This window comes from Apteryx mantelli, chromosome 4, assembly GCF_036417845.1.
Source record: "Apteryx mantelli isolate bAptMan1 chromosome 4, bAptMan1.hap1, whole genome shotgun sequence".
Taxonomy (NCBI): Eukaryota; Metazoa; Chordata; class Aves; order Apterygiformes; family Apterygidae; genus Apteryx; species Apteryx mantelli.
Genome location: NC_089981.1, coordinates 73,676,906 through 73,695,670, shown reverse-complemented (window position 1 = coordinate 73,695,670; position 18,765 = coordinate 73,676,906). Strand labels below are relative to the sequence as shown.

Here is an 18,765-nt window from a genome sequence, read left to right as displayed (position 1 = left end):
GCAGCACGGTTAATTTGCAGGTACAGTACTGTTTCAATTTGGTTATATTGCTTCCAGAACCCAAGCTAGTTTCAGAAACCCTCAATTACACCATATAGAGGGACCATTTAACTCTCAAAACACTATTTCTCAGCTGTGAATAGCCAAAGATGCAAAACAACTGTGAAGAATATTGAAAATGTGGAATTGTTTAGCAAAATTCCATTATCTTTCCTTCTAACCTGCCTCAATATTCATTAAAGGAGTGATGCAGTATTCAGTAAAACACAATATCCCTGATGTCTGGAACCACTCTGTCATTTGCATAGCTGGGTTATGTTTTTTCTCATATGCAGGAATAGCCTTCAGTCCAGTTCTGAAAAGTAAAGGGTAAAAATGTGCTTATATTCCCCATTTTTGAAATGGTGAATGTAGGTAGTGACAAAACACGAACAGTTTGATTTCAGTTTTTGCAACTTTTCTCATTAAGAAAGGAGCAGCAACGTGGATACTTCTTTGTTCAGCCACACAGTATGAGTATACCACATAATGTGCCAAGCTAGTTTGAAAAACTGGACTAATATGCTGCAGTGGACTGTGCTGTGCAGTAAAAATGAATCTTAACTGCAGTGTAGACTTGTACTAGCCAAAAATACTTACTGATACATGTTCCATCAGAGAGGTGTCTCAAGGATACCTGTTATTTAATATAAAACCAAAAAATTGTTCACTTTATATTAATTCTGCTACTGTGGAAGACTTACAGGTGGTTGACTCAGGATTGTGGGTTTTTTTCTTCTGATGGGGGATTGGTGCTGAAAGTGTTATTGCTGCTTAGTTGTAAAGTTTTAGAAGTTTGGCACTAAAATCATTATTGGAGTTTGAGGATCCTTATTGAATGGGACACTTTATAGTTCTTCTATTGTGGTGTTTCTGTTTGGCATTGTGTTATCTTTCATAGTTGATCAGAATGTGAAAAAAGTTTAAAGTAGAGAGAGAGAAAAAAAAAAGCTTAAATAGGGGGGAAGTCATTCCAGCTGTATTTTGTAGATCTTAAATTTTTTTATTTTGTAAGTCAGTCATTGGCCTAGGAGCATAAATATTAATTTAAGACCACCATTTGAGGCACCTATTAAAAACATAGGTATTTTTCTTCAATAAAAAGGGGGTTTGTACAAATATAAGATGTTTGGGCTTTCCTAAGTTCTGCTACGCTTGCTAAATTAGTTTTTTTTTTTTTTTTTTTTTTTTTTTAATTGGGATCCTCTTACAGTGACTGATCAGAGTAAATTACTCGGCAGAAAAGGAAAATCAGGACACTTAAAGAAATCAGATGAGGACTTCAGCTTTCCCCCTCACCAGCTGTTCCCCAAATAAATCCTTTAAAATATCCGAAAATCAGTTTCGGGATCAAGTCAGTTATCTTGCGGAGCCAACAGTAGCTACAAATAACCTCTGATATGAAAATATTACAGAAAACTTCCAGCTTTATAGTGTTGTAATGTAATGTTAAAGGCTTCTGACTAGCTTTGAACACCTGGGTAGTGTGCAAATACATTTGCTTTATTGGACAGTATTGAAATGTGAATATTGATGCATTAAAATAGCCAAAAATAGTTAATTCATTGTAACTTGCTAAAAATGTTTGAGAGAATGTAAGTTGATGACTTCCAAAAAAAGATTTGGCAAAATAACTGAAGATGTGGAAAGAAGCATTTGTTGGGACTTCCTGTGCTTTCCTAGCATCATTCCTCCTAATGATTTATGACCATACCTATCTTTCTACTTTTTAATATTTGCAGGAGAGGTATAGAAAATAAATATCAGACTTACTAGGCTGTCTTTTTATACAAATCTAATATTTTTAGTTCATGCTTAATTGTAAAGAATGTAAAGGAGTGCTTGAGTTTTACTCTAAATGTGTATCTCTGTAGGGAGGGAAATAACTATCTGTAAAATGCTGTAACTTTTTTTGATGTTCATTTTATTCAACTAAATATGTATGATCTAAGTAGCTGTTTCTAAGCTAAGGCCTAACATTCTAGTAGGATGTACAAGCCTGTGCCTTCAAAAAGATTGCCATTATTTCCAGTTTGACTCAAATAGAAAGTATTAATAACTGCTATAAGTATTACTATTATTTTAATAAATAGATTCCAGATGTTTTGAATTTTCTATGTGAAGTGCTTCATTGTATACCAAGTTCTTAGTGTTAGTTCCATTAGCGTTGCAAAACTTGCACTGCACTCCTCTGTTGACTGAGATTACTGTCACAGGTGATTTTTGCTAACCTAGTTGGCTCTCAGCTCTTAAAACAAGAAATGGCTCAACATAAGAGTTTTAATTTTATAGTGGCATACACAGTAAGTTGGTTAGTCAGCCAGATATGTGAGCTAAGATACTAAGAGAATTTCATTTTCTAATATCCTTTTTCATTTTGGAATGAATGTTACCATTTTGCGAACAGGCGTGTGTATTCTTTTCTTGCAATCATAACATGGGAAATTCTGTTCTGTGTATTTGTATTATGAGTTCTCTAAACGCTCTTTATATTCCACATAGCATTCTCATCCACATCTTTAGATACTCTTGCATAGTCTGAAAAAAAGTAGGTGGGCATATAGAAATCTCTTACTGATGATTCAGTCTTGTTCTTCAGTAAAACGAAAGGATAACTGATGTTTGGTTTTCTCTCATTATGTATCTGGAGACTGGATTCCCTGGCATCTGATAAGCTTTGAATTTTTGAATTTGGGAGCAATAATAGGGTCTCTTTGTTAGGCTACATTTTTTTATGCACTTAATATTGACTCATCCTAGCTTCACATGAAAGAAAAATCCAGTAGTGTGCCTACAAGTTGTTGGCAGGGGAAGCACATGTGCAGACTCAGTGTAATCAGTGAGAAGCCTTGTTTTTTATGTTGGTTTGGGGGGGGGGGATTTTTTCTTTTTTATTTATTTATTAATTTATTTTACCCCTTTATAAAGGAAGACTGATTAAAAACTACAAAGCCCAAAGTGTAATTTAAGTAGATAATGAGCTAATCAGTACATAATACTGCCATATTTTAAGTGTTGCATTATGGTGGGTTACAGTTTGATGTGGTATTAATAATGGATGCATTCCTTTTGGAAAATGAAGCCTACCATTTGTACAGTGTTTCTTAGGCGATGAATTAATATTAAGACCAACTATAGGAGACTTGAGTTCTCATTGACGGTTGGTGAAAATTCTAGAGAGTGACTTAAAATGCAAATATCTGCAAAGTTCTTGCGTTGTAAAATTAATGTCTTCAAAGCAGACCTCTTGTATTGTAGAGCTCTGGTAGTAACTTTGAATGTTCTGGCAGAGAGATAACAATTATCAAACACCCATGTTTTGGGGAGCTTAACTTTTTGCTTTGTGAAACAGCTAACAAGGAGAATAAACTGGATTTATGTTTATGCAAATAAAGGTCTTGAAATCCCCACATGGGGATATTTTGAGAGGGCAGCTGCTGTTGTTACTTATCAGAAGCAAGAATAATCAGTGCTTTGGAACTGTACTTGCCAAACAGCTTGCCCCGGATTGAGCAAAAGAGAGAAATCCCTCCCCTAATGTCTGCCTAATTGCCTTTATGTCCAAAGACTTAGGTGCCTGAAAGGCTTGAATGTAAACTTTAAACTAAATCATTACAAGTGACTAATTTGGTTCCAAAGTGAAGAACAAATGATAACAGAACATATTATCTATGAATATTGATCACTTTTTGTGATATTGATATAATATTATTAGAATATATACATTTAACCCTGTTCTTTTTATATGTGTTGTTTGGGGAAGGATAAATTGTGCTCGTGATAAACAGCAACATGACAGAAGTGAACTAAGTATTGCATGGAATGCAAGTGTAAACATTCTGGTTACTACTAAACCTATTAAATGTGTTTTAGAGCGCTCTTATAGCTCAAACTCTTTTTATATTAAGAGCTGTGCCCTGGCTGTGTGGATTTTTTATTTATTTGTTTGTTTATTTTGCTGACTTTCATGGGAGAAGGCTTAATTTCTGGGTTGTTAAGGATTTGTTTTGGAATTAACCTGAGGCAGTAAGGAGTTTGTAATGTGGTTTCTGACTAGCTTTATTGTCTATAGCATAAAAAACAACAAGAACAACAGCAAAATCAAAATCTAAGGTTGCTGGCATAATACATTAAAGAGAAGGATGACTTCTGTCTTATAACACTTTTTCCCCCCTTCTCGCCCTGCCCCCCTCCCCACCCCCTCTTCTTGACATCAGTTACCAGCTGTTACTAGAGACAGGATGCTGGCCAAGAAGGACCATTTCTCCAAATCATGATGGTAGTTTTACCTTGCATCTCCTCGTCATAGAGGACTTTGATTCATGCTGGGATTCTTTTGTATTTGCATGAAGATAAGTCACTTCATCATAGCGCTGTTTTTGAGCTTAAGAGACTAATTGCATAGATCTCCTTGAAAGATAGGAAGTTCCTTTTGCAAGCTGTTAACAATTCATGAATAATGGGTTAATTAAATATTAACATGGCTATTGGGATGGAGGGAAAAATGGTTTAACTTCACACCATAGAGGACGTAGAACAACCAACAGCACAGATAATTTGTTTCAGTGTCCTGTTGCTTGTGGTATGTCAGTAGGTCTTTTATTTCTAAAAATTTAGTTATCCTTTTTCCTGACAATCTTTTTTTAGTTAATTGTGACAGTTAGATATCGCATAAACATGATTATTTTTAAATACTAACTTAAACTACACTATTAAGAAAATAAAAATCAAAACTCTATTCTAGCTGGCTTGATATAGTTGGCTGCTTGTTTTTTGTATTTGTAAATGTGTAAGTTTCAAATAGCCAAGACACCTGATGATTTTGGCTGAGACTTGCAGAAATGACTAGTGGTCCTTGAATGTGTTGTTTCTTGGATGCTTCTTTTGACATCTTTATAGGATCCGACTTTTTTTGTGTGTGTTTGTGTTACTGCTTTTTACTTTGAGTATATGATGTGTTTGCAATGTGTCCAGTTAGACACTCCAAATGACTTGACCACAAAATTATTTTCAAACTCTTATATTCTCTCTTTAGATAAAATGTCTGATATAATATTGAGCTGTTGAAACCTTTAAAAATAATTAGTATTAATTAGTATTGTTAAATTAGACTTCTAGAAATGTTTTCTATCATTAGCAACGTAAGTGTCGTGGGGGGGGGTCAGCTTGTTTCCCCTCTCCCTATTTACCTTCTTTAAAAAAAAAAAAAAAGTCCTCAATTGCTGTACAGTAAAATGGGGGTTTTATTTTATTTTTTTAATGTGGTAAAAAATCTTGTCAGATTCCAGTCCAATTTTAAAGTTGTTAAATGCTGGATAGGTTGGTTATGTTGTTTGCCGTGGTAAGCCTTAACTGTGGCCATTGTTTGGCAAGGATCATTGGCAAGCTGCACATGCCTTTGGCCTGCGCGCAGGAAGGATTGGCTGTCTACTGCAACAAGCTTTTGTCTAAGTGGGTGCACCAACACCATTTAGATGCTAATGTGATATAAGCTTGCTGTTTTGTACTAGAACTTGACTGCATCTCTGGAATGTGGCCTGTCTGGTTATATGTTAGTTTCGGCATTAAAACGGTCTACTGTAATTCATGTCTGCCAATCAATTAAAGCTGAGATTTTTCTGTTTTACAGCTTTGACATGCCAAAGGAAATTGGGGTTGGTGGAGAATTGCATACTGTTTTGGTTCTCCCAAATCTTACTTACTGATTTGGTTGCTTTTTGTTTGCCATCTGCAATTATGGAATAAAGTAAATTTGATATATTAAGCAATGCATGTCATTAGCTTTACTGACAGGAAACTGAGGCTTTTTTTTCCCTCTGTTCATGTTTGTTATGTGGTAGGGTAACTAAATGCTCTTTTTAGATTGTCCCTTTTATACTTGTAGAGTGAGGTATATTTCTGTATTTTTGCAGCAGATATGGCAATTTTCTGTTGTTAGGCTATATTCTGGTTCAAGAGAATATGTTTTCTGGCTCCTGTTTTAAAGATGGTGAATAAATGAATAACCTAGGCATAACAGGAATGTGTTACATTAAATTTAAATGCTACTACCTGTATGTAACTAGTGATTTGCTGCATATTGCACAGAAAAAGTATTCTGGATAAAAGGATGTGTATACGATACAAACACGGATTTAAAAAACAGTCCTGATGATGAAATTTGTCTAGTTCTGTTTGATACATGAACACAGTACTCATTGGATTTTTGTATGCTGCACTCCCTACGTTTTCTTGTAAAAATGAAACAATAATTGTTTACTTTGCTGCCTCAAAACACATTCTTTAAGCTTTTCAGATGTGTTGAGTCTTAAAGAAACTTAAGATTTCATCACTGTTTTAGGTGAAATGTGCATGGGGGGAGCACAGGAGAAGAAAAGAGTAAAGCTAACGGGACTCAGCTAGCAATTACTTTAACAGATAAAATAGAAAATATGCAAATATCTTCTGAGCACTTAAGGCTGATCTTTCAGACATTCACTGTCTGTATCCCTAGCCAAAAAAGGACATATGATAATTAGATTTTGAAGGACCATGTGCTGTTGCTACAGAGCTAAATATTAAAATGCAAGAAAGCAGACTACCACATGGCACAATTGGTTTTTATGGCCGTTCATGTTAAAATGCTCTCTTCTTATATTGCCTTTTAGGTTACCTAGGGTGAAACAAAATTACAGGATTGGAAACTCTGGAAAAGCTCAGCATCAGCATTTGAGGTAAAAATGAACATACTGAAGTAATCTTGGGAGTGTCCTTCTTGTTAACTGTATGGAACTGATTGGAGTAGAAATTTTCATCAAGATTCATTTTGCGTTTAACTTTTCAGTACTGATTTAAAAAAAAATTTGACCTCAAAATCTCTTTAGGTCTGGGAAAGCTCATACTTAGGTGAGTATATTGTATAAATTTTGTTCCTTAGACTTTTGAGAAGATATTATAGATCTGCTTAGATGCTTTTTTTTATGTTTCAAGATTTGTAGAGTTGCTAATATGTTTGTATGAAATCCTGTGAGTGTCATGAATGACTGTCTTTCCTAATTTTACTAGTGTAGCTAAATGTGTATTTTTATGCAAATCACCATCTTATTAACTGCACAATATTTTTACTTTTCTTAAGTACATTAATAGATATATATCTTAAATGTTTATTGCTTTTTCATGAGTTGACTCTAAAATATTTTAAATTTGAAGCCACAATAAAGAGACAAATTCAATTTTTTAGCATTTGTTTAAATCTTAAGTGAAACAAAAATACTTGTGTGCATGGAAAAACATTGCAGTTATACAGAACATAGTAAATCTATATAGACAATAGAACTATTGTTCAGGTTTTAGGGAAGTATCTTTTCCTTGCATATTTAAACTACCAAATGTCTGCTCTTTAAATCACTCTTTTAATTTTTATTTCTACTACTGAACTAAAATAATTCTCATTCAGGATAGACCTGAAAAGTTCACTTTCCAAAGGGAGACCAAAGCTGCACTTTGAGACAGCTGAAATGTTTGTAAGCAATTGAATTTCCACAAATAACCCTCATGCTGTAGTTCTCTTTTACCAGATCATTTTTATTGTTCATATTGGTGGTGTTGATGTGTGGGGTTTTTTGTTTCTGTTTTTTATTTTTAAGAGCCAAAGCTTGCAAATTATGTGATTAATCTACAAGCTGATATCATGATGTCAAAATGCAGTTCGGGAAGCATAAATACAGAAGTTGCAGAAATTAAAACGGTAAGTCTATTCTTTGTAGTATGGCAGAAATAAAATGATACCAAAAAAAAAAGTTTACTCTAGTCTCCTATTTTATATTTAAAGCATTTTTAGGCTTACATTTGGGAGCCTAAGGTAAAATAACTTGTATGTGTGAGGTTTGAGACACCTACCCCAATTTAGTTGGAAGGATAGTGAAAATAGCTGCTTTTTTTATTGGTAGATTATTAGATAAAGCAATTGCAGAAATGATAAAAGTAATAAAGGTTGTTAGTCATGAAATGCTTGCCTTGGTATTTCTTAGGAAACTGGATACGATTAGACATGTATTTTTTTAATTTAAATTGAAAGGCTGTCTTGTGTTTAAACACTTCTTGTATTTTTGATTCAAAGGTGGTTGTGTTGGTTAAATCATGTCAGAAAAGAAATTTGTTTATAGGAGAAAAATATGGAAAGAGAGGAGATGTGAAGGTTTAGAATTAGAAGTGAACTGGTATGTTCCAGATAGAAGGAGGTATAGACAAGTAAATAGCACAAATATGGGAGAATATATGATTGTAACTAAGAGGTTGGGGTGAGGAGGGTTGTTAGTTAAGGTATTACTTTTAATAGTGCCATTCAATTTGAGTTATGCATCCAAAAAACAGGAGAAGAGCATATCCTGTTGAAACTGTGTAGAAGGAAAATTTGTGTGTATTTTTATGTCATAGTGAGGCATGTGTTTAAGTTTCACTGCACCTCAAGTGGCTGTCACCTTGAATCTCTGATGCCATACACATCACGTTTTGTCTTTGTTCTCCGTGTTAATAGAGGGGGTAATAAGAGGAGGAATCTGCATAGCACGAGTTATGCACCCCTGATTAATCAGCTACGTACTTAGACTTGTTGTATAGACCCTTATACACAAGCTTTTAAAAAACGAAATGCAGTTTGTTTCAGAATCTGGTTGTATGGTGCTGTTTGCTAAAGTAGAAACTTTCCCTTTCTAAGCTTACTTTGCCTTAGGTACTGGGGCCAGTATATAGATGTGTTAGAAGACTAATACATTTGTTTTCTCATTTTATTTCTGTACTCTAGGCAAATGCACTACTGCATGCTATGTTATGCTAATGTATAGTGTTATAGGTGTTTTGCTTTAGAGAACGGTAAAACATTAGCAGCATAATTTTGTTGGTGTGAGCTGTCTTTCACCAGTTCTGTCTGTCTGATAGAGCTAGATTAGTTACAATAGAAAGTGTTTATTAGGCTTTCTTCTCAAATCCAGGTCTCTGTGTACTAGTGATTAAAGGCTGGGTGAAAGACTTAAGGAGTTGCTCGTTTTCTGAGTCTGTGTCATGTTGAACCCTACTTCTCTCTAATTTTCAGAAGCTTAGGAGGAACATACCAGAAATTTCGGTCGTTTACTGTACCATGCTCACAGAAGTCTTTCAGAAGCAGATCATTCAAACAGAGAACCTCGATGTAATCTTCGTTTTAATAAGTTCTTTAGTAAAACTTTTACAAACAACAAAAAGTAACCTTTGACACCTTTGGTGTGCTGCTAGAGACCAGTGTTCTGATTGTGCTGTTAGACTGTTTCTGTATAATAAATTTGCAACAAATAGAATTCTTTTAGCTCAAGATGAGCATTCACAATGAAGATTGATAATTGCACCATATTGTTGTGAAGAATGCCCCACAGACACTGGTTCTTGGAGGAGTTCTTACATTTGAGCATTATAAGTGTTTATGCATTCTGTTTGCACTTCTTGAAAGGAAACAGATCTGAATTTTTGAATTTATTGAATATTGTAAGACCAAATACTAAAACTAGTGGTAGGCAATACATCTGGTGAATGGCTTTAATGGATAACGGCTAAGGAGTGTTTCATGTAGCTGTGTTGTAGATGTTAAAGATAAACGATACAAAAGATTTCTGATTGATCCTCTTGGGTACCAGTCTTTGACAGGATTTCCATATTCTGGACCTTCTGGTTTAAAAAATGCCATCTGTTACAAACTGTGAATTTTGAGTTGGGAGCAAAAATCTCAATGCTTAATTTCTAAAGTATCCTAGATATTGTCTACTAAAGGAAAGGGAAAAAATTACTTATTTCCATGGAAATGAAACTTCTTTGCTTGTTTCTGTTCTAAACAAAAATCAGTTTGGTGCCCCCCCCCCTTTTTTTTGTTCGCTAAGAGAACTAAAGTTACAGGAGTAATATTTACAAAACACTTTTTCTTTTTTCTTTTTTTCTTTTTTTCTTTTTTCTCCCCACATCTAAAGTTCACTTTGTCTCTGACACTGAAGTTGTTTATAGAGGATAAACTAAAAATTCTTGGACAAAGATAGAACTACAGCATCAGGAATAATTTTTGCATCACTAGAATAATGTCAGGTAGAAACTTATAGATCAATGTTAGTGACTTTTATAGTACATGACAGTATTAAATTTGTGGTGTTGTTAATTGGAGGTAGTTAGTTTTTTATTAACTTGATATGACTGTAACACATTATGCACACAAACTGTGCTTAAAAACCTGAAAGATGCCTCTTCTGGGCTCTAGTTCCTTCTCCATTTACTTTAGAGCATCATCCTCTAAATGCTTTTAAAATGTAGCAGGCCTAGATCCAGATGTTCTTTTCCAGGTGAGTGCCCTGTTTGGTTTGGCTTGTATTCCTTAATGCATTCCTTAATGTATTCCTTATTTTGTGCAGTGAGGGACAGCTTCAACTCTGGTATTGTCCTATGTTGGAAAAATCTACACCAGTTTCAGAATTACTGTAAACTGGAAGAAGCTGCTATTGAATGTTGCTGACTGTTCATTCCCACCGTTGTGTCCTTCTGAAATATTTCTTTAAATGGTAAAACAAGGGGTTAGTTTCAAGCTAAGTTTGCAGTTCACTGTCCACCTAAATGTGTGTGTTAAAGTAAGAGCATCAAATTATGCCCTTTGCTCTTAAACTCTCAAGGTTTGTGGGCATAAAATTAAACTTCCAGTATTTTAGTAGGATAAGGTGCTGCTGTGCTGCTTTGTTCAGCTTCAGTGGGCTAGTCTAATAGTTTACCCAAGAATTTTGTTTCCTGTGTTTGATAAATTAAAAAAAAACAAAACCTTTCTCACTCCAAATTTGACATGAGCAGATCCTTCTCTCAGTTTCCAAAATAACGCAGCGGATAAAGATGGAACATCTTAGCAGGTATCTTTGTTGCTCACAGTGACTTAGCAAGACTACTTTTCGGCCTTTTTCTGCTTCCCTTTTAGCTAGTTTCAGGATTCAGTTGATTTCTGTCCACAGACTCTGAACACAAGTACTTACATCTCAAATGTTTTGAATTTAAAACCTGTTTTTCAAGTAGATGGGTTTTTTCTTTTTGTTTCTAGATGGTCCTGTACTACTTTTCTTTTATTGAAAGAACTTGGTATTTTTCCTTGCTATTGAAATAGGGACTTAAAATGATGTAATTACTTCATTATTCTGGCTTACTCTGTAATAACGTTGATATTGGTCATGTCAGATCTTACATACCTCCAATACAAATAAAGGCCAGGACTAGGAAACTTCAGCACAGCAGAAAGTAGCATTGACGGTTTAGGGAGGTGGACTTCTTTCTTTTTACCTGAGCCACCGTATGGTGACTCTACCTACGCTATTTTGCATTTGTAGCTATGTAAAGCAATATCACACTGATCCATTTTGTCTGTTTAAATTCTTTAAAAGACTCGGGCTCAAACAGTGACTTAGGTTACAGGACTAAAGTAAATGAGAAGCACTTGTAAGATTTGGAGGAGTTTGGAAATTCGTTCAAAAGCAACTGAAAAAATCAGATGGGGGGAAAAAAACAATCAAGAGCATTCTTTAGTACATCCTGTGAAAATGTACCCACGTGCCTCGAATATTCGGACATTCATTTCTTTTGTCCTCCCCTCTCCCCATCCCCCCTTGAAATACCTATTTTCTTTCAGGAGTCTTCTCTTCTAAAACTGATAATTTCTCTGAAATTCAAATTCAAATTTTCTGTTGGATTTCAGCGATATTAACGTAGTTCCTTTAGTAAAGAAATAGTATTTTTGATGGGATCTTTGCTGACCCAAAAGACCATGAAGTTAAGTTTACCTTCTTTCACTAAGTAGTATTTGTGACTGAATGTCTTTCTTCAAAATACAAATAATTCTTTATAATGAAATGAAACATGATTACTTAACCTTATGGTCCTTTGGGACTCCTCCATCCCTTTAAAGAAAAAAACTGAGGTAAAGCTTTGTCTCTGACTGCTTTCTGTAAAGTGACATTACTTCTGCATGAATCTGCAAAAGGAGGGATCATGTAATTCAATGTGTTGCTTTCTGTTTTACAGGATGGACTTGAGGTGGAAAGCCAGGGAGAATTGCTCACATTTGTGAGAGCTTCCTGTAATGGTTTAATATTAGTTAAGTTATAATGTAAATCAGTGTTCAGTCATGGCCCCGGTTACAATATTTAATTTAGAAATATGACTATGCAACAAATTGCTACAATGTTATACTAGTCAAACCTTATGGTAAATAGAAGAAAAATATGTCTTGGTACAAAAAGAAATTAATACTTTTTTTTTTCTTCTTTTAAATCAGGGCTGATTTATTTGTAATCTCCTGCAGCAGTTATTTCTTATAACCTTCAGTAGTTAATGTTTTCTACTAGGTATTATTTCATATTTGCCTCAGAATTTCAGTTTTTATTTCCTGCTATTCCACTGTAAAACTTAACCAACTTCTTTTCTGTTATATAGAATAGCATACTAAAATATATAGAATACTGTTTAGCTTTTCCTTATTTATTCCTAATGAATGTTTAACTTTGAAACCATGGGCAAGTTAATGCATTTCTTCTTTTGTTTTGAGATTGATGTTAAAATGAATATGTAGAGCATTTGGGAGTTTTGAGAAAATTGGCTTTTAGAAATGTTCCTTTGACTAGGGTGTGTTATCTGATTTTGGGGGGGGGGAGGGAGTATTAGAAAGGATTCTCAGCTTGATGTACTATATTTGTATTGTAGAAAATACTGCTGAAGTGTATCTTCAGATCTTACCTAGTCCATCTCCTGAAAAAGGGGGAATTGATTAGTGAAGGAGACTTCATAGCCTTATCCACAGGAAAACATTTCCTACTAATTGTCCTCAAGTTGGGAATAGTTTTATTATTATTATTATTATTATTATTATTATTATTTTCTTCCTTCTCTTATATAAGTTAAATCTTTCTGGCTGTAATTCAAGTCCAACCTGTTCATTCACCAAAACATTCATTCATTTACCTAAACTGGACTTGGAGCTCAAATTCTCAGGTTTTTTTGCAAGTATTAATATGTTCTGTTAATATTGTTTCAGCTACCTTGTCTTTTCTTCTCTGGAATAAACTGCTGCTATTTGGTTTTAGCTCCCCCCCTCCCCCCCCCCCCCCCCAAAAAAAAAAGTAACATTTTCTAGGGCTGTGGTTGTTCTAGCTACATTCCTTGTGACTGTGTCTAACTGTTCCGGTCCTTTTTTATTCCCATCTGTACCCCACCACTCTACCTAAGCTGTTATCAAGAGCAGAGCAGAAAGATGATGCTGTGTATAAAGAAATTTTGTATCTAAGAGATTTGTGGCATCAGATCTTGTTGTAAGAATTCATCTCTAATACCACTGGCAGAGACAGGAGCATCTGGTCAAATTCTAAGTCTGGGAAAAGAGAGAGGAGGCACCTGCTTGTAGGAAGCATGACTGGGTTTAGGGAAATCAGAAACCAGGGTTGTGAGTTAGCTTCTTTCTCTTTAGGTTCCCTGGGCTGCCCAGTTGGGAGTTAGTTGTATGTCTGACCAAGACTTGGCTGTGATTACTTGGATCAAAAACAGGGGAGGGTGGTAGTGGGAAAGATATCACCCCATGGGGGAGAATCTTCCCAATTAACTTAGTGATGGAGAATCAGTTGCTGGTCACCTTAACTTCTAGTTTCCCGGTATGTACAAAATGTTCATCAGTTAGAATATCTTTCTGGAAATTGGAAGTTAACCTGGCTAGCAACCTATTCTCCACTAGTTCTTATAAATATTTTCTGGTGATGCTGATAGTACTTCTGCCAGTTCGTTAAACAGATAACTATTATTGGACTCCGATTTGAAAATATCAAGGTTTTGTGTAGTTCCTTTTCTTTTACCTCAGACTAGAATAAGGTCCCCGTTCCTTTGTTGCTTGTGTGTGTATATATATGGGTAAAGCTTTGACAGGCCTTAGGGACTTTTTGCTTGGAAATAAAAATGGAAAATGAGAGACTTATTTATACCTGTGCTCTTTAAAATCATTTTTTTCCTTCCTAAAGTAAAGCTAAAACAGTTTGGGGTTTTTTTTTTAATGTTCAAGATATTTTTAAATGTGATTCTATCAGAATATAGATAGAACTTTATTCTGAAGTGTACATGAGTAAATTCAAAGGCAGAGAATGAACTTTACCCTGTAAAATGCAGTTTCTTTTGAATTTCTTTGGCACTTTGATATGCTCTCATTTGTTTTATGTGGAAAAGTGCCTACAAAGTTAAAAAAGTACATATTCTAAAGAAAATAAGACAAGATTTAGCACTTGCAGGAAGCAAAATCAAGTAAAGTTACGTACTTTTCTTATACATCAAGAAGAAAGCTTATTGTATTGTAACTGTGTCTAATACTGTTTCTTTTTCTTCTCATAGTAAGCTGTGCTGGAACAAAAATGCAATGAAAGAAACACTGGATGAATGAATGAAGAGCCCTGCTTTGCAATCCCTCAGCATGGCAGGACTGCAGCTCATGACCCCTGCTTCCTCCCCGATGGGTCCGTTTTTTGGACTACCATGGCAACAAGAAGCAATTCATGATAACATTTACACGCCAAGAAAATATCAGGTACTAATGATAACACTAATATGCTAATTTTAAAAAAATAATTAAATACATAATAGAAATCTGTCTTCAGAAGATAGTTTTTCATGCTTAGGTGTAATTTTTATTATGTACTTTCCAGTATAGTCTTCCTACTTCAATGTTTAGATGTGTAGCAGTGCTGACTTATCCCTGACCAACAGGGAACACAGCATGCTTCAAACCAAATTATGTTTTTTCTCAAAGAAACAGATCATCTATGAGGGAGGGCCTAGGGAGCAATGACTTGTATTTATTTCTATGAGTACATGCCTTCAAACAGTTTCTTTATATTTGAAAAGCTGTATTTATTTTTGAATGCATCTTATCCAGTGGTTGACTAACTAGTGCTTTATACTGGTTCAAGTTTTTCATCACACTTTGCATTAGTGTGAATCACAAAGATATCTGTATTGAAGCTGTGTGCGTGTTAACATAGTATAAATTTTTGCCCTTTTCTAGTGCATACTGAACATAAGACTACTGTGAATGAAATTGGACAAGAGAAGGCTCAGTTAGCTCATGGGCTTAAAGCAGGAGGCAGGATGGCTGCTCTTGTCTCCCATAACTGCTATCTGGTAGCTGCTTCCAAGGAGCAATTTTGGCCCTGGAGTTCCTGTCACAGTTCTGTCCCCTTGCTAGTGAGCACAGCGTAGGCAGCAGTGCTGGGCCAGGTCATGCACAATTTTGCAGCAACAGCAGTCTGCTTAACATAGGGAGAGGAGAGAACAGAACAACCAGAGAAGTGCAGGTTGCGCACAGTCTAGGCAAGTCTCTCTCACAGCTCCACCTGTTGGGAGTTAATTTTGTCTTTTCTTCCCTTAGCTTGGCTGCATTAAACTTTATTAATATCCACCATTCCCTCTTTTCAGTCTGCTCTGTTGAACTGAACAGAGTTTAGGTTACTGCTCTCTGCAAAATATTCTTGGGGACAAATGTAGTAAGCATTACGCTGTGTCTCTAGATTGTATGCATACAATCATAATCTATCCTTCCCTCTCAGACTTTATCTCATGCAGACTAAATCTTTCTTTTAGTTCATGTGTTGGTCAAAGCAACTTAGTAATGTCAGAAACCCTGGCAGGCCCATCTGATTTTTGTTTTATTAAGGAAAGCTGTTTCTAAGTTCTAGATTTCAGTTCTCTGTCTTACAGAGGTGCCTTAAAGCTGGCATTTGGTTAGTACTGCCAAAAAGGTCAGATCACCTTGAGCTAATACACTTATTTATTTTGCTGAAATGATGTATACAATTAGATTTAAAATCTCAAGGTACTGTTTGTTCAGACAGCTTATGTAGCAACATTATCTGTTAAAAAGACATAGTTAGAAAGTTATTTAAAATAGCAGCAAATTCCGATACTAGGGAAATTTAGTTTTAGAAGCTAGACAATATAGTGTGTATTAATATTTTAAATGACTATGATAGTACATTACTATGAAAGAAAAGTGTTCATTCTATGGCACTAGAAAGATCTCTGCAGGTACTACTGACTTGTCTAGAGTTCATGTACCATTTCTGTGGGTTTTTTTTTTTTATCAGGTATTTTACTGTACTGCTGCAAGTAATGACATTGTTGTTCTTAAACCTAGGTTGAACTGCTTGAAGCAGCTTTGGATCATAATACAATAGTCTGTTTAAACACTGGCTCAGGGAAGACTTTTATTGCAGTACTACTCACTAAAGAGCTGTCCTATCAGATCAGGGGAGATTTCAACAAAAATGGAAAAAGAACCGTGTTCTTGGTCAACTCAGGTAAGAGCAAAAATGTACCAAGTTCCCAAACATATTGACTCATCTTAATGGAATGCTCTTTATTAGAAGTTGTGTGAAAGTAATGTTGGATGAAAATTCTGGGTATAGTACACAAATGACAAGGATGCTAAGCTGATTATAGAAAGTGATAACTTTAATCTCTTGCCTTATACCCCATTTAATTCAACCTGTTTATCTCTCACCCCTTCTGTTTCCTGATTTTAAAATAAGGCATTGAATTTGAAGTGCAATTTAATCATCAATTTGTTTCCTTACTGTAGTTGTACAAATATGGAGTTGCTTTATACCCCTCATTTAACACTAGCATAACCTAAAGGTCATATTGTGAAACACTGTGCTAAGTAATACGACATATATCTTCAAAATTAATGTAAAGACCTTTTGCTGCTTTTGTGATTAAGGGCTTTTTTTTGCCTTTTTTTTTTTTTTTTTTTGCTTTAGCAAATCAAGTTGCTCAACAAGTGTCAGCTGTCAGGACACATTCAGATCTTAAAGTGGGAGAGTATTCAAGTGTAGAGATAACTGAATCATGGACAAAAGAGAAATGGAGTCAGGAATTCTCTAAGCATCAGGTAATGTGTTAAGTATAAACTATAAATATAAATAATGAGTATAAACTAAGTTAAGCTTGATCAGAGTGATGATTTCTTTACAATTATAGCTAAACATTTCTCCTAATAGAATTTCAGCATAACCATGGTATTTGCATATGAATTTTCGAGGCAAAACATTTAAAGGGGGGGTACTCGGGTTGTGTTAAAAAGCTGGCCTTTAATCCTGTGTTTGCAGTCTCTCTGCCTTGTGGTTCATGACGATTGCAGAAGAAATTTTGAGTGTGCACAGTGTACTTTAAATCCCATTACATGATGTTTAATATTGGGTAATAAATAGCATACTGAATACTCAACAAAAGATTATGAAGTTGAATGCTCCCTGGGGAAGCAGTGCATTATCTCTTTGACATGCCTTTTATTTCTGCCTTTTTGGAAAAGCTATTTCTGTATAGTACTCTTATATGGAAAATCGTTAACTTTGGGAACAGTTTTTCCTAGGTGATTTTTTTGACCCTTTCTGTTGTAATCTATTTCCAATGTCTACCTAAGTATCTTGCACTAATATAAGCGTAGACTTTTAGTTCTCTGAAATTTGTGGGGTTTGTGTGCAGTGTAGAGGCCTGTGAAATAAATGTCTGAAGAATTCCGTTAAGTGAAAGGGCTATTATATTTAGTGTAGTACGGTGTTAGCATAAAGTAGTGCATAATTTTTATCAAGAAACTCAATTTCATCTGCTATAATCACATGCTGATCTTTTCATCTTTTAAATCTTTAAACTAAAATATTAATAATATATAATTAATTAAAAAAAAAATTCTAGAAAGCCTGAACTGAGGACTCTGAGATACCATTCTGGCCAGCTCTTGCTGACAATAGCATGAAGATATAGCAGCACTGAATCATCCAGTAGTAGGGCAGAATATTTTATTCTCTAAAGTAACTGCTTCTTCAAATGCTTTGGTTAAAGGTGTTTTAACAAAAACAAACTTTTTTTTAAGTTTATTTTCGATGACACTTTCTCATTATTCCATTAGTTCATTCAGTCACTTCTCTTATCAGTTACTTCATCTCTAGATGTTAGGATTCATGATTAGGGCCTAATTGTGGTGTTTGTATTTACAGAGAAATTGCCCGATAATGGATTCGGAACGCCAAAGTCTGAGAAATAAGACAAGCTAGACTAATTTATGTGTAACTGTATTGTATAATATACCTTTCTGACTTACCAGAAGCTTCTGTGTTGTTAAAATTTAACTGTGAAGTTGAAATGCCATCTTAAAATAATAAATAGTCATTCTAACTTTTTGCAAAAAGTTTTGCAATCCTCTGTTAGAGGAGTGGATGCAGTTTTAAAAATATGTAGGTTTGTTTTTGATCAATAATTTTGAGTTAAAGGATGTGCTTTCTAAAATCTTTATTGTTGTCATTAATCTCAATGTTGTTTTTTGCTGCATGCACATACATTTCACTTTTTTTAACTGAGTTTTAGAATAGGGGAGAAAGACACTTGCACATAGGACATAGATTTGTGATAATCACCAAGAAGTGGACTCAGGAAGCAGTGATCTTTTCCCTAAATAATTCTTCTGTGATAATACGCTGCTTTTCTGCTGCAGCTGCAGATGGTTTATGAGTTTATGAAGAATTATCTTTCTTGCCAGAGACGCAATGATGAGACGATGAGAGGGACGTTAACTGGTTTTGCATTCCATGAAATTTGTTCTGTGTAGTCTGGCTAGAGTCCAATATCATCTGTTTGTATTCACTTTTTTTCTAGGCATATGACTGGAGGCAAGGTGTA

At 34.9% G+C, this 18,765-nt stretch overlaps 1 protein-coding gene across 1 annotated transcript in view; it reads left to right on the top strand.

Annotated features, from left to right (window-relative positions):
• Window positions 1–18,765, top strand: part of DICER1 (dicer 1, ribonuclease III) — a 72,734-nt gene that overhangs the window by 11,225 nt on the left and 42,744 nt on the right. Inside the window, exons 2-6 of the mRNA XM_067294923.1 lie at window positions 6,687–6,752; window positions 7,665–7,765; window positions 14,428–14,620; window positions 16,226–16,388; window positions 16,851–16,981. Of these exons, the coding sequence (XP_067151024.1) occupies window positions 14,477–14,620; window positions 16,226–16,388; window positions 16,851–16,981 (438 nt within the window). The 5' untranslated portion in view covers window positions 6,687–6,752; window positions 7,665–7,765; window positions 14,428–14,476. The remainder of the gene's footprint in view (window positions 1–6,686; window positions 6,753–7,664; window positions 7,766–14,427; window positions 14,621–16,225; window positions 16,389–16,850; window positions 16,982–18,765) is intronic.